This window comes from Oncorhynchus masou, unplaced genomic scaffold (assembly GCF_036934945.1).
Source record: "Oncorhynchus masou masou isolate Uvic2021 unplaced genomic scaffold, UVic_Omas_1.1 unplaced_scaffold_2401, whole genome shotgun sequence".
NCBI classification, from domain to species: Eukaryota; Metazoa; Chordata; class Actinopteri; order Salmoniformes; family Salmonidae; genus Oncorhynchus; species Oncorhynchus masou.
In genome coordinates this window covers 46735-67782 of record NW_027008856.1, presented here as the reverse complement: position 1 = coordinate 67782, position 21048 = coordinate 46735, and the positions used below count along the sequence as shown (strand labels likewise).

Here is a 21048-nt window from a genome sequence, read left to right as displayed (position 1 = left end):
TAGTTCTCCCATGTCACCTGGTTCCTCCGCACACGCCACTTGCTTCCAGTCGAAGCTGGCATCATCTCCAAGACCCTGATGCTTGACTACGCAGCAGCAAGAGGAACTGTCCTTCCCTACCATCAGGCTTATTTGAAAACCCTACATCCCAACCCGAGCCCTCCGTTCCACCACCTCTGGTCTATTGGCCCTCCCACCCACACTTCGAGGGAAAGTGTACTTGATATGATTGTGATAGCTCGGTGAGACGACAATACATCTTAAGATGAATGCACTAATTGTAAGTGGCTGTGGATTAGAGCATCGGCTAAAGGGCTAAAATGTCAAATGTAAACTGTAGTCACATGAACTCCTGTGAAGAAACTGTAAATATCTGTTCAAAAGCCTTCGCTTCAATGTGTTCAATGGCTGCAAGAGAATCCACTGAATATGAACCTTCTTCTTTTAGCAAGTACTTAAAAGAGAAAAGTGTATTGTATTGAGGTATAATTTAGCACCATAATCTTAAGATCAAGCGAGGGTTCTAGCACTTAAACATTCAGTTAGGTGTCTTATGCAGCAGGCCTATGTCTAGAAGTCTGAGTGGAGGCGGAGGGGAAACTCACAGAAGTATGGGTGTTCCATGGCCTCCCGGGCCGTGAGGCGAGCGTTGTGGTCGTAACGCAGCAGCTTGTCCAGGAAGTCCAGAGCCTCGGTGCTCACCAGGTGCTGGTTCTCACTGTGCACAAACCTCTCCCACCTCTTACGGGAGTGTCTGGAGAATGGACCAGGAGAGAGAGGCCAATGCATAAAATCAAGTCAACATTCATTCAGAGTGAAGTTCACAAAGTTCTCTCAATGCACTTTACAAAGATGTTTGGGGGAAAAGGAGACAAAAACAAAATGAACAAGTCATATGAATAGATGGAAAGAGACTGGTGGCCAAATGGACTGTACCCATGAGTACTCTGTTAAATTGTCATGTCTGAGGGGCTTTTGCCGTTCAACTCTTTCTATTAAAATGGGTCAATATATTGGGCATTATCAACCTGAATTACTCAAGGCAGGGGTCAGGTATACATTGACATTCACATTGAGTATTTGGACCATTTAGTAATACATTCTGAAGCCCAGTTCTGTTGAAGTAATCTGACGATGAAATGTTGGATATTCTTACCTGCCCAGAATGTCATTAAACCGTGGGTCTAGTTCAATGTTGTACTTGTCGATGTAGTCATACAAGTCCTCTGTGCCGAGGACTTTAGCAATCCGTACGAGCTGTAAAACAGAAACAGAACATTTTAGAGGGAAGACAAACGAAAACAAAAGCCTAAGGCCTAAATCTGGAATTCAACTGGCAGTCAAGTAAGAGGGCTAGAAGTATATGCACTAAATATCAACCATCAGCCTTGTTGTAAAGCCTGTCGTCTCATCATGATCAACACATTGTTTGAGGGTTGTTCATCAGCACAGAGACTCAATTCATCTCACCTGATTGTAGACAAACCAAAACACTCAACCAAAATACTTACTTGTAATCCTACAGAAAGTTGCAATTCAACTGGCAGTCAACTCGGAGAGCAACAAGACATCAACTTGATAGCTCAAATCAGTGCTGTTGTAGTAGAGACTGTTGCATCAGGATTCAATATCCAGACAATGTGATCAGCACCATGAGAGACAGTTCTACCTGGTCGTAGTTGTCGTGTCCATGGAAGAAAGGCTCCTTCCTGAAGATCATGCTGGCCAACATACAGCCCAAACTCCACATGTCTAAACTGTAGTCATACATCTGAAATAAAGAGAGGGGGGTGCACACTCTGCTTAAAACAACAATGACTACATTACTGTACCAACTTAGACCTACATTATTAGAACTACATTAACAACATGCTACTATAGATGTGTGGCCAACGAGACTAGTTAGTTTCATGTTTATAACTAGTCTTGTCAGACTGTATTGAGTGGTCTCACCTGGTAGTCTACCAGCAGCTCAGGTCCTTTGAAGTAGCGCGAGGCCACTCTCACATTGTACTCCTGGTTAGGGTGGTAGAACTCTGCCAAGCCCCAGTCGATCAGGCGGAGCTACAAGAGAATAGTCATTATTGCTTGTGTTTTTTTTAGTTAATAAGTTCTAATTCCTAATTCTGAGTTCTAGTTCTATGACAATAACAATATTAATACACAGGTCTTATATAGAGCTTTTCTAAAAACCCAAAGACACTTTACAATAAGCAACAACAAGGAAACAAAAACGTCTAACAAAGTGGGCTGGTTAATTATGGTAGTGATCCAAGCTATAGTAACAGAATGAATGAAAGGAGGAGACTGAATCCATACCTTTCTGTGTTCATGATCAATCATCACATTGTGTGGCTTGACATCTCTGTGCATGATCCCCATACTGTGACAGTAGTCAAGGGCCTGAGAAGAAACAATTAGGTCATGGTTTAAGCTAACAGTAGTCTCAATGCGAGATGTATCATTAGGATCTAAGATTTGATTTGATTTATTAGGATCCCCATTAGTCGACGTCAATGGAGACAGTCTTACTGGGGTCCGACATAACAGACATTACAGACAAAATACATAGATTTAAAAACATTAACATGTAGTGTGTGTGCATCTATCAGTTACACATACACGTCAGTACATACACACAACCAGTAGGTCACATGTCAGTACATACACACAACCAGTAGGTCACATGTCAGTACATACACACAACCAGTAGGTCACATGTCAGTACATACACACAACCAGTAGGTCACATGTCAGTACATACACACAACAAGTAGGTCACATGTCAGTACATACACACCAGTAGGTCACATGTCAGTACATACACACCAGTAGGTCACATGTCAGTACATACACACAACAAGTAGGTCACATGTCAGTACATACACACAACAAGTAGGTCACATGTCAGTACATACACACAACCAGTAGGTCACATGTCAGTACATACACACAACAAGTAGGTCACATGTCAGTACATACACACAACCAGTAGGTCACATGTCAGTACATACACACAACAAGTAGGTCATATGGGGGAGAGACGTTGTGCAGTGAGGTGTTAATTTGTCTTTGAAACCATCCCTTACCTTCAAGATTTCAAACATGTAGAACCGTATGTCGAAGTCTGATAAAGTTTGATACAGTTGCTGAAATACAGAGAAAAAAAATCTATCAAAATGAGATGGCTGGACATTGGTTCAGAATGTAAGGTTTATTAGAATTCTGTACAGACAGATGAACATGGTCTCTCTCCTCACCTTGAAATCAGTGTTGTTGACATGCTCAAAAACCAGCGCGGGAGTTCGAGACTGAGAAGACATAAGAAAAGGCATGAGGAACTTCAATAACTACAATCATTCACTCAACCAGAACACACAAAAAATACATTTGAAAAAAAAAGAAGAATCGGGATGGTAAAACGTTTTCAATGTAAACTCAAATGATTAAAACCAGGTATAAAGTAGAAAAGTGATATATTTTAAATTAAGATGATCTTTGACAACTAACAACCACCAAAATAAAAACTAGCCAGTCAGGGAGAATAAAAAAATAAAATAAAAATGACATGGCATTGATTTTATTATAATGTTTGAGTCTCTCAGATAGCAGAAGAACAAGGCATAAGCCATGGCAAAATGTGGAGAATTACAGGAAATTAGCTTTAAAACTAGTGATGCACCGATATGACATTTTTGGCCGATATCCGATATTTTCCCCGTCAAAAACAAACAATACCGAAAACCGATATTTAAAATTTTAGCGGCCTTTTAAGCATTCTAGTACAGTTAAATAGTTAACACACACACATGGACGCAGTGTTGTTCATTCGTTTCATTCTCAAGCAGGATTTCTTCGGAACCCCTTGTTTGTCTTTGCGTGTCAAATAAGCTTGTTGACCAATCAGGACCTGAATATGACTGCACGTCAAATAATAATTTACCGTCAAATAATAATGACCTAGCTGGCTGCTCCGGTAGGGCAACATCTGAAAAATAGAGCAATTGGTAGTGTGTACCGGTGCTCGACCAGTCGCCGAAAGCCAATATCACCCACGACAGAGAACAGTTGGATTGTCAAGGGCAATTCATTCCATTATTTTGGCTTTAATGGATTTTGCGTTTGAGTTGTCTCGCTGAAATTTTCTTACTCTTTCATATGACCGCTTGACTTGTTGACTGCTCGATCCACACAGCACACATTGTGGGCTAGGTTAGGAATGCTGTGTTGCACGTGTAGCGCAACATTTTACGCGGCGTCATTACGTCATGTACCTACGTTATATAGGTATGCACGTCAGCTTTGCACACCGGTTTTTAACATCTGCTTTAATCTAGACATCGGGCCGATACCAGCGTTGGCATTTTTAGCTAATATTGTCCGATTCCGATATATTCACTGATATCTCATGCATCCCCATTTAAAACAGCAACATTTTGTCTCTGTGGCTAAGAGGGCCTCTAAACCGGCGCCATTGGCCACGCACCGCTAACTTTGCCACAGCTGCTGAAACAAATCCTAGGAGAAACTCTGGATGGAGGCAGCTGAATATGAACCACATTGTTTCTGCTTAGTGATTGGACAACAGCCATTGTAAAAAAAAAAGGCACACAAAAAACAAGCATGTGGTTGTGTTATGATTTACACTTTACTAGGACAGACGTATAATAATTAGGATCATGAGCTCCACTCACCACAGGATCCTTGACGATATCTAAAAGTGAGATGATGTTGGGACCGCCTCGCAAGTTTTCTAGAATCTTGATTTCTCTCTTGATTTTCTTCTTTTTGACTGGCTATCGACAAGCATAACAAAATACCATCAGGACTTCATACAGTATGTCTCTTTGGTGAGGAGCGAAATTTGAGTCAGGGGATAAATGCCAACACTAAAATCAATTAAAATGAATATGGTACCAACCTTGAGTATTTTGACAACAACCTTCTCATTGTTGGTGATATTTATGGCTTCAAACACCTCACTGTATTTGCCTCGTCCTAGTTTGCGCACCAGCTGGTAGTCATCTTGGTTCCTACATAATTAAGAGAATTGGCAAGCAATGTGATGGCGTGACAATTTCAGCTAGGTAACACCAACTAGAATCTAACACACATATCAGAACATGCAACAGAAAACAATGTGTTCAGCTTTGAACCACACACGCAGTATGTACCCCCATTCCACCACATGGGACTCGTAGTCCCAGTACTCCCGAGGCCTCTGTGTGTTTACATCAGGGTAAACTCGAGAGCGGCTTGGGACAGAGCCGGACATACTATACACAGGATGTTCTCTGGATCACCTGGGACATAGAAAACAGACACCTATTAGAATAAAAACAAACATGATAGGGGTGGTGTATGTGAGTCAACATCGCACTTCGCAATGTCATTTTTTGCCCCCCGAAGGACAAAAACAAACTTTGTTTTTACAGCTTTTTCTTTTGTTGTTACATGAAAATCATTCACTTTTTTTTACAGTAGTTACATAGCAAAAAAAAACAATAATTTGATATACTTTACATCTAGATAGATAGTAATTATACATTATAAATTGTGTTTTAGTCATAACTATTATAAAACATGAGCTTTTAACCCCACCCCTCAGCTCCTCTCAGTCCACCCCACCTATCTCCCCAACCCCACCCCTCAGCTCCTCTCAGTCCACCCCACCCATCTCCCCAACCCCACAGCTCCTCTCAGTCCACCCCACCCATCTCCCCAACCCTCAGCTCCTCTCAGTCCACCCCACCCATCTCCCCAACCCCACCCCTCAGCTCCTCTCAGTCCACCCCACCCATCTCCCCAACCCCACCCCTCAGCTCCTCTCAGTCCACCCCACCCATCTCCCCACCCCTCAGCTCCTCTCAGTCCACCCCACCCATCTCCCCAACCCCACCCCTCAGCTCCTCTCAGTCCACCCCACCCATCTCCCCAACCCCACCCCTCAGCTCCTCTCAGTCCACCCCACCCCACCTATCTCCCCAACCCCACCCCTCAGCTCCTCTCAGTCCATCCCACCTATCTCCCCAACCCCACCCCTCAGCTCCTCTCAGTCCACCCTACCCATCTCCCCAACCCCACCCCTCAGCTCCTCTCAGTCCACCCCACCCATCTCCCCAACCCCACCCCTCAGCTCCTCTCAGTCCACCCCACCCATCTCCCCAACCCCACCCCTCAGCTCCTCTCAGTCCACCCCACCCATCTCCCCAACCCCACCCCTCAGCTCCTCTCAGTCCATCCCACCTATCTCCCCAACCCCACCCCTCAGCTCCTCTCAGTCCACCCCACCCATCTCCCCAACCCCACCCCTCAGCTCCTCTCAGTCCACCCCACCCATCTCCCCAACCCCACCCCTCAGCTACTCTCAGTCCACCCCACCCATCTCCCCAACCCCACCCCTCAGCTACTCTCAGTCCACCCCACCTATCTCCCCAACCCCACCCCTCAGCTCCTCTCAGTCCACCCCACCCATCTCCCCAACCCCACCCCTCAGCTCCTCTCAGTCCACCCCACCCATCTCCCCAACCCCACCCCTCAGCTCCTCTCAGTCCACCCCACCCATCTCCCCAACCCCACCCCTCAGCTCCTCTCAGTCCATCCCACCTATCTCCCCAACCCCACCCCTCAGCTACTCTCATTCCATCCCACCTATCTCCGTAAACCACCCTCTGATGATTTCCATGTGCCATTTGTCAACTGAGCTGTTTCTAATAAATTCTGAACCTATCTAATCGATATCAAGGAAGATCCATATATAAGAAATATCTATAACCATAGATGGAGAATTACGTGACTGATTGAAAGTAATGTAGACTAATGAATCATTCTGTTTGGCATACTGTTGGCATCAGGTATTTTACTGCTGTCTCGCTTGACTTGGCACAGTAGGCCTATAAGACAGTGTGATTGATCACTGTGTGAATGGTACCTTGGAGGTTTCCTCCAAGCTGCAGGTGACAGGTGGGGTCGCTGCAGAGCTGATGCTACGTTGGTTTGGTAGAGGCTGCAGGATAAAACACACAACAAGATGTTAGCTGGCTAGCTACATATTTGAGTCAGGTAGCCATCATGATATTGTCAGGTTTCCCAGACACAATTTAAGACCGTCTTAGACTAAAAAGCCTTCTACATGGAAATGAATTAAGTACAGGACTAAGCTCATTCTGTGTTTTGGAAATCTCTGATATACTGGTCAAAAAAATGTAAGATAATAGTTTGCTAAAAATCAACAAACCTGATTGTTGTAGTTGTTAAGGAGGACATCCAACCAGTCTAATCAGGGGGCACCGGGCTCAGTAGAGTCATCACTAGGATTCCCACTGTCATATGCCCTGTTGAAAGACATACATGTGATTGATTTAGTACAATACTTGGCCAAAGAGTCTCGACTCAACCTCTGACTTAACTCAAAAACCTGTCACTGCTTACGAGCTTTATTTCTATGGTATTGTTTACCGGTCTGTCAAGTGTCAACAATGCTGAAAATCATTCACTGTATGATGAAACCGATCAGAAACATCTGTGGTGCACAAAGCAGTTTCATTATGATAACCAGTGTCCGGCTGGGACCCACACGGTTTAATAATCTGTGGTGAAACTCCCTCGAGACAGTCACACACGCACGAGCCATGGCCTGCACATGTAGCCAACGAGCTCGCGCTAGCTGCTTCCATGATGAACTGCACCGCACCAAAAGCCGGATGGGAATACTAGGTTAGCTAGCTAACTAACAAGCAAATGTTATCTATAGTTATATTCACGAAACATGAATTGCTGGGCAGGTATTCATCTATAAATGTTAGTAAATCAGTAAATAGTATTAGCTGACTTACATACGTTGAAGATTGCTAGCTACCACAAGCCAGAAAATCTGATTTGTTTTCAGAAGCAAAAAAAGTGACAACGGAGTGCATGAGGGAGGCAACTGGCTGACAACGCCTTAGCTAACATTCTGTGGGCTACCTTGATAACTAATGGTAGGAAAGCTAAACATACTTATGTATGCTTTAAGAGTATTTGTCTTATATGCAATAACATGCAAAGTTGACTCAAAACAATGGCCATCTCACGTAGGTAAATAAGCTAACGTGTATTACCTCTCGACGTTGTTGGAACATCAATATGGCGATGCTTGGTTTAGCGGCAATGTGCACCTCCATTCCTGTGAGGGGCGCTGTGGTTTCTTTGTGTGGAAAATGGGAGAGAGAAAACACGAGGCTATACTTCTCTGAAAACCCTTACTGACACCTCGTGGTCAAATGTGAGAACCTCTGTGTCAAAATTCAACCCTAATTATATTATACATATTATATATATCTTTTTTTCCCTGTGCGCCACATGCCAGAAGTTTCGACATTAGATGGGTAGTGTATGCGAGTCCATATCCACATCGTACTTTTCATTTCTTTCTTTTTTTTTGGGGGGGGGGGGGGCAAAAAATACATTACATATACATTATACATTGTCCCACTTCGAAGGACAAAAACAAACTTCGTTTTTACAGCTTTTTCTTTTGTTGTTACATGTAAATCACACACACACATTTTGTACAGTAGTTACACAGCAAACACAAAGTAATTCGATATTTTGATATTTTTTTTACATTTTACCTTTATTTAACCAGGCAAGTCAGTTAAGAACAAATTCTTAGTATACATTACATCTAGATAGATAGTACTTATTCATTTAAAAAAATTATAGTCATGACTATTATAGAACATAACCCCAGCACTCAGCTACTTTCAGTCCAACCCACCTCTCCGTTAACCACCCTCATGATTTACATGTGCCATATATTTCTGCTGTTTCACATACATTCTGAACCTATCTAATCGCATAGATTATAAATTAAAGGTAAATATTCTCACTAAAGTTATTATTATATTGTTGATTGACTATGGTCGTACTTCCTCCGTAGTTATTTTCCACAATATTAATCTGTTCTCACTGGGACACGACCAATGATGTTCCAGAAAGGGACAACGCACAACGGAAACAGTGCTGTGCTGTTCTAGCCAATTGAAAAACGGGGAGGGATTGGGTTGTGGGTTGGGGAACGCTCCACTGCCCTTTCGTCACTCATTGTTTCAAGCCACACCCTACTACACCCACGAAGCAGAGAAAGCCTACCTCAACGTCTGTTGTTGACTAAGGGTTGGTAGCAGGCTGATTAGTCGGCTGTTTGAACCAGTAAAAGGTGCTTTGCTATTCTTGGGTTTCAGAAGTACTTTTACTTCCCTCCAGCCCTGAGACACACACTGTCCTGTAGGCTGAGATAGATAGGAGTGGCAATAGTCTGCTACCATACAAGTTGCCAGTACCAGACGGTTTGTCATTATTGATAGACAGCAATATATTTTCACCTCTTCCACACTCACTTTACATAATTCAGATTCAGTTATGCATGAAAATTAAGATTTAGAGTTTGTTATTGGCATGTCATGCCTATGTTTGCTAATCTTGCCAAGGAAAAAGTCATTAAAGTAGTCGGCAATATCAGAGGGTTTTGCAATGTTCAATTAAACAGTGCTGTTCTGAACGACCAAAGAAGAATTTATATGCTTATGCTACACTTTCAGAGTGAGGTATCAATTAATCCACTCATTGTGTAGGCCTACCCTCTTCTAAATTGCTGTAACAATGAGAAGGAAATGCCAGAGGCATGTATTGCTTGCATCACTGACCACAGGAACCAGTCACCTATAATCAACATAGTCTAGAAAGAGAAGGTCTTTGTTTTGTACACCGCTTGAATGAACAGTCACATCTTGGGAGTATTTGTCTTCTAAGTCGGTCAGTTGTTTGTCGACTGATATTATAATTAGTCATTTGTAAACTGTAAACCTTTTTGTTTAAATGCTCATCGGATTCATTCAATCTTAAAACATTCCCACGGTCATGCACTGTTTCCTGCAGAGACACCTGACACAGCCCCCATTCTATCTCATAGAAGTGGGTCTGTGTCTATTGTCTCTGTGGTTCCAGCCAATCAGCTATAAGGACAGGTATAAAACCTCTGATGGGTCTTTTAACAAAGAGATAGAGGACTCGTGTGATGACTTCCACCCACCATGGAGCTGTAAGTCACTTTTTTATTGCATCATGGCCTCTTTGATTGATATATTCTTTATAACAATGTAACATTTAGGTCATGTAACATTTAATTGAAATGTTGTGCCTTGTCTTGACTTAGTCTTACAAAGCATTAGATTTAACACTGTTCAACTATCCTCTTTATAAAAGGGAAGGGAATGGTGGTATACCTAGTCAACTGGACAACTATCTTCTTTATAAAAGGGAAGGGAATGGGGGGATACCTAGTCAACTGGACAACTATCTTCTTTATAAAAGGGAAGGGAATGGGGGGATACCTAGTCAACTGGACAACTATCTTCTTTATAAAAGGGAAGGGAATGGGGGATACCTAGTCAACTGGACAACTATCTTCTTTATAAAAGGGAAGGGAATGGGGGGATACCTAGTCAACTGGACAACTATCTTCTTTATAAAAGGGAAGGGAATGGGGGGATACCTAGTCAACTGGACAACTATCTTCTTTATAAAAGGGAAGGGAATGGGGGATACCTAGTCAACTGGACAACTATCTTCTTTATAAAAGGGAAGGGAATGGGGGATACCTATTCAACTGGACAACTATCTTCTTTATAAAAGGGAAGGGAATGGGGGATACCTAGTCAACTGGACAACTATCTTCTTTATAAAAGGGAAGGGAATGGGGGGGATACCTAGTCAACTGGACAACTATCTTCTTTATAAAAGGGAAGGGAATGGGGGATACCTAGTCAACTGGACAACTATCTTCTTTATAAAAGGGAAGGGAATGGGGGGATACCTAGTCAACTGGACAACTATCTTCTTTATAAAAGGGAAGGGAATGGGGGGATACCTAGTCAACTGGACAACTATCTTCTTTATAAAAGGGAAGGGAATGGGGGGATACCTAGTCAACTGGACAACTATCTTCTTTATAAAAGTGAAGTGAATGGGGGGATACCTAGTCAACTGGACAACTATCTTCTTTATAAAAGGGAAGGGAATGGGGGGGATACCTAGTCAATTGGACAACTATCTTTATAAAAGGGAAGGGAATGGGGGGATACCTAGTCAACTGGACAACTATCTTCTTTATAAAAGGCAAGGGAATGGGGGGATACCTAGTCAACTGTTCAACTGAAAAGGCCAATGCTCTTTATTTTTCTCGTAGCTCCTTGTGTTCTCTGTCAGTTCTGATGCTAGTGGCTGTTGTGTTCATGGTACCAATGAAAGGTAAGCTTCATTTACCCTAAACAAGGATCATATATCAGCCTATATCGATTTGCTCCATTGAGCTTTTCCAGTGAATTGTTCAGCATGTCATACACTGGCCAAAAACAACTTGCTTTTATTGCTGTGGTGAAAAGGTCTGATCCAGTAATATGACATGATATTACTGAGGTTCTGGAGATTCAATCAGTTAATAATAGTCCTGCTTCCTTTTCAGACAGAAGTGACGATGTGTTAAGCTTTTTGAATGGTGAGATGGTTGGCTACATGCTAATGCACCTGTTTATTGTCTTGTGTTGATGAGACCCAAACAGTTGTTAGTCTTGATGGAGAAATCACATTTTCAAAACATGATCAGAGGTGGTGAGATTCTAATAAGCTGTTGGTTAGGTAGCTCATTCTCGGATGTTGTTACAGGTGCACTTGATGTTGCTCCCGCTACTCAAAGCACCTCAGGAAAAATCAAAGGTCTGTTCATCACACTTATCTATTTATTTATCTATCCTCATTTTGTTACTTTTAAAATCGTTAACTCAATCTGCCGTCTTTCTTTTCTACTCTCCCCAGGTCCCCAAAACCCCTCTGGTAAACCAGCTCCAACCCCAGGTCCCCAAAACCCCTCTGGTAAACCAGCTCCAACCCTAGGTCCCCAAAACCCCTCTGGTAAACCAGCTCCAACCCCAGGTCCCCAAAACCCCTCTGGTAAACCAGCTCCAACCCCAGGTTAGTGAAAGTAGATTTTGATGTTTGAGGGAAATGTTTCTAACTAGCATCTGTTATTGCCATGTTGACCTAATTTATTACCGTGTTCAACAGCAAGACCAAGTCCTTTAAGACCAACAGAGAACTCTGCAGGTAGTTTTTTTTATTACGTTTAGTTTATAATCAAACGGTGAAACTTTGTTGTGAAATATAATGAAATCAATGTTACATTACGTGTGTCATTACTCCGCAATCATTAGTCTTCCAGAAATGTCAAATGTTACGCAGACTGCAAACTCTGCTTGTTTAACAGGTTAGTGGGGAAGGTTGAGCTGGGAAGTTATCAATAGTCAGTAGTTAGTGTTATTGATATGTGGTTGATCATGTGTTTTTTGTGTTATTGATCATTATCTGATCATGTATCAGATGTTGTAGGCTCAGATGACAGATTCAAAGAGAAATGCAACTCCGATGATCTTACAGGTGTGTGGAATATGTTTTGAAAATAATGCTATATAGGAAGTTTCAATATCATTTTCAGAGTTGTTTTATTCAATGTCCCACAGATGCAGAACGATCTGAAAGTAACTCAGCAGAAAGCAGAGGTATATTAAATATCAAAATAATCTGCCACTGAAATATCCGTAGGGGAAAATGAATCTGGTAATATTGATTTCATAAACTGTTACGGCCACACCAATTCTGATTCTGTCTCTCTCTCTTTCTCTCTTTCTTTCTTTCTTTCTTTCTTTCTTTCTTTCTTTCTCTCTTTCTTTCGTTCTTTCTCTCTTTCTCTCTCTCTTTCTTTCTTCAGAGGATTATGATGACTCTCTGGGATCTAATACAAAGATTACACAAACTGGTACGTCATGTTTTACATCAATGTAAAGAAATGGTAGCTAGATAATTGATGTAGAGTCACTGTTTTTCACCTCAAACAGAAATGCAGAAGGTACCACAGGATTCTAATTCTGCTGGTCAGAATTCCAGCCTCTTATAATTACATCCCATGGACATGTAACTAACACTATGTAAGAGACTGAACATGACATCAACAGAGCTTGTCTTGTTGTAGGACAGCAACAGAGACGGAAAAAATCATGTGGTCGTGGTTGTAGCAGCCGCCAAACCCTCTACTGAGATTCAAGATATGTCATAATCTACTCGATGAACAGTGTATTTAAACAAACATAGAATTGACATACTTAGAATAAAAACATATTAAACCAATAGCACTTATTCATATCCATAGATTTTTGTACAAAGAGTAAATTTAAAATGGAATCAGTTGACAGTTCTAACCGACTCTTCATCCCCAATACAGTGACAGACGACAGTAGCAGCGACGAGACTGACAGTTCTCCTCCAAGTGATGTGAGAAAATACAAACAACCTCCAGGAAGGAGAACCATAAACCCAGACCATGTTGACAGCATGCAGACAACCACCAGGCAGACAACCACCAGGCAGGATCCAACCAATGGGAGCGAGGTGCTGGATAGAGCGGCTCAGAGGGACCCCACAGTGGGGAGAGAGAGAACCAGCAGAGTGCTCATTGATCTCAACAGTGAAGAGGATGTGATGGTGGGGTGTCAGGTTACTGTCTGTGTGCCCGGAGAGCAGGGGACTACAGTCAATGGAGGTGAAAATGATGAGAATACAAGTCTAAACAGTAGAGATAGAGATATCCAAAGCCAAGAGGTCACAGGCACAGCCCCGGAGCAGGCCCTACGTAGGGATAGTTGTAGGGGTGTAGTGAATGGAGTGTTGGACACAGCCAGAGAACAGCAGGACTTGGACAGTATGGAGCATGTCAATGGTAGACCCAATGGAGTAGAGTAGAGGTTCATCTGGCTTCTATTCTACCATGATTCCAAACTACGGGTTTACAAAAATGAAGATCCACAGCAGAATTCTTTAACTACTGAACCTATATTATTGAAAAATATCTGAATGATTGCTTTCTATCCTAACAGAAACCAGAGATGACATCAGCACTGAGACGAACCCAGTCGGTAGGTTTGAGGAAACACACCATGAACAATAAAACAATCCCAGTAAAAACCCTGAGGTCCCTGAGCACTTCTGTTCAGAGGGTAAGTAGGGTTATGTGTTCTGGTAAGGAAAGATACAGAGAAACAGCAGATTATTTATATCCACCTAAATATGTGCTGGAAACACTTTGGTGAGGAAAATATCACTTTTCGTATTGCGAAACCCACAAATGTTCTCTAGCAGGTCTGAAAATATTTCCTGTTTTGCAAAAATATTTAAATTGATGTGGTGAATTCGAAACATTACCCCAGTGAATACTTTGTATAACAATTTCTGTTTCAAATAAGACCACTGCTTCTAAGACCTAAGTAGAAACAGACCAGAGGTGTTACCTACCGGAGGTCAACCTACATCCATATTACACATTCAACAACACACCACTGTTTTCAGACTTATCTTACCACTCACAGGCAAAATGTTTAAATCATACTGAGTGTTCTCCATGTTGTCTGCTCTGTGTTCTAGTGATTGGATAGCCTCCAGGAGCCCCAGCCAGGAGCCCCAGCCAGGAGCTCCAGCCAGGAGCCTGTCATTGCCAGAGGCTTCCTCCAGGTAGAGTTGGCTCAGCTCTACCCTGCAGGGCCTGTAAATCTCCCTGCCTCTCACTCGTGTGTCGTCTCCCTCAAGCTCCACCGACTCTACCAGACCGCAGAGTCCCTCTCACACTTATATTCATGACAGAGACGTCAGTACATCTGTGGATATTTACCACCAATTTTTCACTTGATCTTGATCTTACTGCCGGTAGGCAATTTGAATTGTGGGTGAATGGAAATAAGATGTTTGGCTCCAATCTGATCTGATCAATCTGATGAAATAAAGGTTTCTCAAAAAGCATTGTTTGTTGTACTAATTCGAGGTAATTCAATAAAAGGCTGTGTATACATGCACATTCACAATTGTAAGGAAAGACAATACATTGTTTGAAGACAGAATGTCTTACAGTGTTACACAACTGCTTGGACTACATGACCATTCTACACAAAACATTTTCTACATTTCAACTTCACCCAATCATTCAACTGTCAACTTGGCCCATACAAACAACATTTGGTAACTTTGTATAAAATATAATATGTCAGTGATTCAACAACGGAAGAAAAATATGTTGACAGAACATGTCACTGTTACCTTCTTGCTGCGGCAGCAATTTTCCAGACATAAACGCTTCTCTCATCCAACAGTGTTTTATAGTGATGTCTCCCATGTGTTGGAGTTGACATGGGGTGACTGCCCTGACACATCAGCCTTGCTGTTTGCACACAGGCAGTAACACATGTACATGGCCTGAGGCACAGCTTCAACATCAACTGCTGTGCTGAGCAAAACCAGTGGCACAGAATGAGGAGCAGCTGATTACAAAATATACATACATGATGAGCTTGTGACCCTCGTGTGATGAGTTACCTTGTCTGAGACTTGAGGACTTGTGGTAGCTCCCTGAGCTGATGTCTAGGCTTTAGCTTAGCAGACTACCATAGTCTTGTGTCACGATTGGTAGAAGGTAAATTCACTGGACCTTACAGCTGGAATCCCCAGTAGGTGGAAACATCGCCACTGGCCGCCCAAACACCGTTGTTATTGTTTTTGTTTCCCAGCTGAGGATCATCATAATAAAAACAACTGCAGTACATATTGTGCTTTTCTATCGCACCTGCAATGTCTGAGGGGGAAAAACTGTGTTGGTTGTTTCCAGTAACTTCTATGTTGTTGTAATATCCCACACGGACCTGGTTGTTTCCAGTAACTTCTATGTTGTTGTAATATCCCAAACGGACCTGGTTGTTTCCAGTAACTTCTATGTTGTTGTAATATCCCAAACGGACCTGGTTGTTTCCAGTAACTTCTATGTTGTTGTAATATCCCACACGGACCTGGTTGTTTCCAGTAACTTCTATGTTGTTGTAATATCCCACACGGACCTGGTTGTTTCCAGTAACTTCTATGTTGTTGTAATATCCCAAACGAACCTGGTTGTTTCCAGTAACCTCTATGTTGTTGTAATATCCCAAACGGACCTGGTTGTTTCCAGTAACTTCTATGTTGTTGTAATATCCCAAACGGACCTAGTTGTTTCCAGTAACTTCTATGTTGTTGTAATATCCCACACAGACCTGGTTGTTTCCAGTAACCTCTATGTTGTTGTAATATCCCAAACGGACCTGGTTGTTTCCAGTAACCTCTATGTTGTTGTAATATCCCAAACGGACCTGGTTGTTTCCAGTAACCTCTATGTTGTTGTAATATCCCACATGGACCTGGTTGTTTCCAGTAACTTCTATGTTGTTGTAATATCCCAAACGGACCTGGTTGTTTCCAGTAACTTCTATGTTGTTGTAATATCCCAAACGGACCTGGTTGTTTCCAGTAACTTCTATGTTGTTGTAATATCCCAAACGGACCTAGTTGTTTCCAGTAACCTCTATGTTGTTGTAATATCCCAAACGGACCTGGTTGTTTCCAGTAACTCCTATGTTGTTGTAATATCCCAAACGGACCTGGTTGTTTCCAGTAACTTCTATGTTGTTGTAATATCCCAAACGGACCTAGTTGTTTCCAGTAACCTCTATGTTGTTGTAATATCCCAAACGGACCTGGTTGTTTCCAGTAACCTCTATGTTGTTGTAATATCCCAAACGGACCTGGTTGTTTCCAGTAACTTCTATGTTGTTGTAATATCCCAAACGGACCTGGTTGTTTCCAGTAACCTCTATGTTGTTGTAATATCCCAAACGGACCTGGTTGTTTCCAGTAACCTCTATGTTGTTGTAATATCCCAAACGGACCTGGTTGTTTCCAGTAACTTCTATGTTGTTGTAATATCCCAAACGGACCTGGTTGTTTCCAGTAACTTCTATGTTGTTGTAATATCCCAAACGGACCTGGTTGTTTCCAGTAACCTCTATGTTGTTGTAATATCCCAAACGGACCTGGTTGTTTCCAGTAACTTCTATGTTGTTGTAATATCCCAAACGGACCTAGTTGTTTCCAGTAACTTCTATGTTGTTGTAATATCCCAAACGGACCTGGTTGTTTCCAGTAACTTCTATGTTGTTGTAATATCCCAAACGGACCTGGTTGTTTCCAGTAACCTCTATGTTGTTGTAATATCCCAAACGGACCTGGTTGTTTCCAGTAACTTCTATGTTGTTGTAATATCCCAAACGGACCTAGTTGTTTCCAGTAACTTCTATGTTGTTGTAATATCCCAAACGGACCTGGTTGTTTCCAGTAACCTCTATGTTGTTGTAATATCCCAAACGGACCTGGTTGTTTCCAGTAACCTCTATGTTGTTGTAATATCCCAAACGGACCTGGTTGTTTCCAGTAACTTCTATGTTGTTGTAATATCCCAAACGGACCTGGTTGTTTCCAGTAACTTCTATGTTGTTGTAATATCCCAAACGGACCTAGTTGTTTCCAGTAACCTCTATGTTGTTGTAATATCCCAAACGGACCTAGTTGTTTCCAGTAACCTCTATGTTGTTGTAATATCCCAAACGGACCTGGTTGTTTCCAGTAACCTCTATGTTGTTGTAATATCCCAAACGGACCTGGTTGTTTCACCAATAAGGATTCCAGCTGTAAGAGTAGTCACTGTTTACTTATATAGTAAACACACCACAAGTTGGAATCTGAAGTGACACTCCAATATGGCTTCATTTTGTGGTGGATACCAACCACGGAGATCCTCCACTATTACATTCTCAGTGTTCCTTTCCAGACCTCCATGTACTGGCTCTGATGCTCATTAAACTCTGTTTCTGTAAAAAGCAGTCTGCACAGGAAGCTAGCTCTTCTATCTGCTGTCTTAGAACCTGGAACCTGCCAGGAACAGGGTGGTGCCTGGACAGAGAAGTCCCAAATGGTGAGCTGCTCTGGGGTTTATGGAGAGGAAGAAGAATCCTTAGACAAATGTTTAGACAGAAATATCCCATCCCCTCATCTAGAGGACAGCATCTTGGGGAATGAGTGAGCGGAATGGATTTCTCCTAAGTCCTAAACAGTACGACATCTCTTTATCTCTCTTATGAAACTGATTTTACATGACAATCAATGTAAAATCACACACACACACACACACACACACACACACACACACACGCACACGCACACGCACACACACACACACACACACACAAGTAGAGAGAGAGAGAGAGACCTCAACAAACACAAACTTAACTAAATGAACATATCCCACTTGTATTGTTCAGACAGGACCTGAACAGGCAGACTAAACAAATCCAAACTGAGTCGTCGGGTTGTTGGGAAGGATGAATTACAACCCAGTGCTAAATGGGAGAAGTGATGGTGTCTGACAGTTGAGTTCCTCTGTGAGCCGCTGCCGGGTCTGATTTCTCCTCTGCTGAGGCAGTCATTAGTGGGCCAGACAGGAGGCTCTCCTCCATGCATCATGTCATACTACTTAAACTGCTAAGATGAAAGGTCAGGCTGCTCCTTCTCTTAACAAGTTAAACAGAGGTTAACATAGATATTTGGTTTATGGGTTATTGCCATTGGTTATTACACAATATGGCTTTAACACAAAATGGGTGGACTTGGACCGTAGATTCTGTCCGGTAGTGTTGTGGTCAGAGGAGGGTTAACAGACAGGGGGAACTGGTGTCCCTGGGCCGACTGCTCTGCTGGGTGGAAGACAGGACTGCACCGTGTCTGCCCTCCAGGCTTCGTTTGTAACACACATACATTTGTGTGTCTGGATTTATCCAGACCTCACGGTCTTAGTATTCAATAGACCCAAGAAGACAAGGAAACATCAATGGACTGATTGTATTGAACATGGGTAAGGTTTTGCCACAGGGGAAAAGCTCCCCCTACTTGACCACGTACGGACACACTTCATTTTCCTGGTGGTTGTGGTCAGGTAATGGGTAGCACTCTTGTTCTCAATGTCCAGTGGAACTATGCAAGATCAGGCTTTGGCTGTTCTCACACAATCTGGTCAATCCATCTGTTTCTACCATTATTACGTCTGGATTAAGAATACATTAGGATTTGAGCTATTAATGTACTATAATTCCTTTGAAGCCATTTGTGGCTGCAGTTTAAAATCGATTTCAAAGTCACTCCTTAAAGGGGAAATCTGCAGTTTATACAAAAATATAATGGGTAGATATCATTCATTAAATGTCCCAAAATGAATGCACCAATTACCCTTTTGTAGGAGGACAAAATGGTCCTCCTTCCTGGATGAGAGGTGACTTTCCTGAGATGTTACTGATTTTGTCTTTCAGCCTCTGCTGTAGGGTTCCAAAATTACAGTAACTTTCCCCAAAATATTAGACTTCCTGCTTATTCCCTCTATTGATTCCGGGAATCTTCCAACCGGGATTTCTTGAAAACCAGGGAATTTTGGGAAATGTTGCAATCCTATTCCTGAGAGGTGACAGATTGAGTCTTTCAGCCTCTGCTGTAATGACCGTAATAAGGAGTTAGTTGATTTAGTGAACAACTGGACAGTTCTGGTGTAGAGCTAAGTAACAGCTAATCAAAATGCAGTCGCCAAAGCATCCCATTTTGCGTTGTTGAATGTTAAACATTTTAAATTAAACCAGACGAGAGGGAATGAGTTTATTGAAAACCCTTGAACCATGCTTAACTGTGGTTGGGATCATTTGCCAGGCTATGCCACCTTGAATGGCAGCCATCCTAATTGGTTTCTGGCTGTTTTCTTTGGCTTGGAAACATGTTGAAATCATTTAGAATATATTGAAGGGAACATATTATGAAGCTGACTTGACTGATGTGGGCTCTTGAGTGACGCAGCGGTCCAAGACACTGCATCTCAGTGCAAGAGGCATCACTACAGTCCCTGGTTCGTATCCAGGCTGTGTCACATCCGGCCGTGATTGGGAGTCACATAGGGAGGCGTACAGTTGGCCAAGTGTCGCCCGGGTTTGGTCGGGGTAGACTGTCATTGTAAATAAGAATTAGTTCTTAATTGACTTGTCTAGTTAAGTAAAGGTTCAATAAATAAACATGTGCCAGTCTAATGTTGTGTAGATCTCGTCACCTATTGGACTGTATGTGTGTGTAGTGTGCGCTGTTTAGATCTCGTCACCTATTGGACTGTATGTGTGTGTAGTGTGCGCTGTGTAGATCTCGTCACCTATTGAACTGTATGTGTGTGTAGTGTGTGCTGTGTAGATCTCGTCACCTATTGGACTGTATGTGTGTGCAGTGTGTGCTGTGTAGATCTCGTCACCTATTTGACTGTATGTGTGTGCAGTGTGTGCTGTGTAGATCTCGTCACCTATTGGACTGTATGTGTGTGCAGTGTGTGCTGTGTAGATCTCGTCACCTATTGGACTGTATGTGTGTGTAGTGTGTGCTGTGTAGATCTCGTCACCTATTGGACTGTATGTGTGTGTAGTGTGTGCTGTGTAGATCTCGTCACCTATTGGACTGTATGTGTGTGTAGTGTGTGCTGTGTAGATCTCGTCACCTATTGGACTGTATGTGTGTGTAGTGTGTGCTGTGTAGATCTCGTCACCTATTGGACTGTATGTGTGTGTAGTGTGTGCTGTGTAGATCTCGTCACCTATTGGACTGTATGTGTGTGTAGTGTGCGCTGTGTAGATCTCGTCACCTATTGAACTGTATGTGTGTGTAGTGTATGCTGTGTAGATCTCGTCACCTATTGGACTGTATGTGTGTGCTGTGTAGATCTCGTCACCTATTGGACTGTATGTGTGTGCAGTGTGTGCTGTGTAGATCTCGTCACCTATTGGACTGTATGTGTGTGTAGTGTGTGCTGTGTAGATCTCGTCACCCATTGGACTGTATGTGTGTGTAGTGTGTGCTGTGTAGATCTCGTCACCTATTGGACTGTATGTGTGTGTAGTGTGTGCTGTGTAGATCTCGTCACCTATTGGACTGTATGGGTGTGTAGTGTGTGCTGTGTAGATCTCGTCACCTATTGGACTGTATGTGTGTGTAGTGTGTGCTGTGTAGATCTCGTCACCTATTGGACTGTATGTGTGT

General features: G+C 42.5%; 2 protein-coding genes across 5 annotated transcripts; one reads left to right on the top strand and one right to left on the bottom strand.

Moving 5' to 3' along the window:
- Positions 1–544: 544 nt before the first annotated feature.
- Positions 545–8189, bottom strand: LOC135533483 (casein kinase II subunit alpha-like). Its single transcript, XM_064960783.1, has 13 exons — positions 8100–8189; positions 7238–7334; positions 6932–7006; positions 5175–5303; positions 4922–5033; positions 4695–4796; positions 3261–3311; positions 3090–3149; positions 2320–2403; positions 1954–2064; positions 1670–1771; positions 1157–1257; positions 545–754 (listed from the first exon to the last, which is right to left on the bottom strand). The coding sequence occupies exons 4-13, from the start codon at positions 5273–5275 to the stop codon at positions 571–573; spliced, it is 1008 nt and encodes a 335-aa protein (XP_064816855.1). The 5' UTR covers positions 5276–5303; positions 6932–7006; positions 7238–7334; positions 8100–8189; the 3' UTR covers positions 545–570.
- On the top strand, positions 7683–14958 carry LOC135533482 (vasodilator-stimulated phosphoprotein-like). 4 transcript variants are annotated; one of them, XR_010454526.1, is made up of 12 exons: positions 7683–7979; positions 9988–10081; positions 11228–11289; positions 11504–11536; positions 11704–11754; positions 11854–12009; positions 12103–12141; positions 12415–12471; positions 12555–12593; positions 12803–12850; positions 13313–14003; positions 14509–14958. XR_010454526.1 is itself a non-coding variant. In XM_064960781.1 (11 exons), the coding sequence occupies exons 1-11, from the start codon at positions 11112–11114 to the stop codon at positions 14517–14519; spliced, it is 969 nt and encodes a 322-aa protein (XP_064816853.1). In that variant the 5' UTR covers positions 11099–11111; the 3' UTR covers positions 14520–14948. The 4 variants fall into 4 exon arrangements, 1 of the variants encoding a protein (XP_064816853.1); XR_010454527.1 differs by lacking the exon at positions 9988–10081 and having other exon boundaries at positions 14509–14957; XM_064960781.1 differs by lacking the exons at positions 7683–7979; positions 9988–10081 and having other exon boundaries at positions 11099–11289; positions 13313–13630; positions 13965–14003; positions 14509–14948.
- Positions 14959–21048: the final 6090 nt, after the last annotated feature.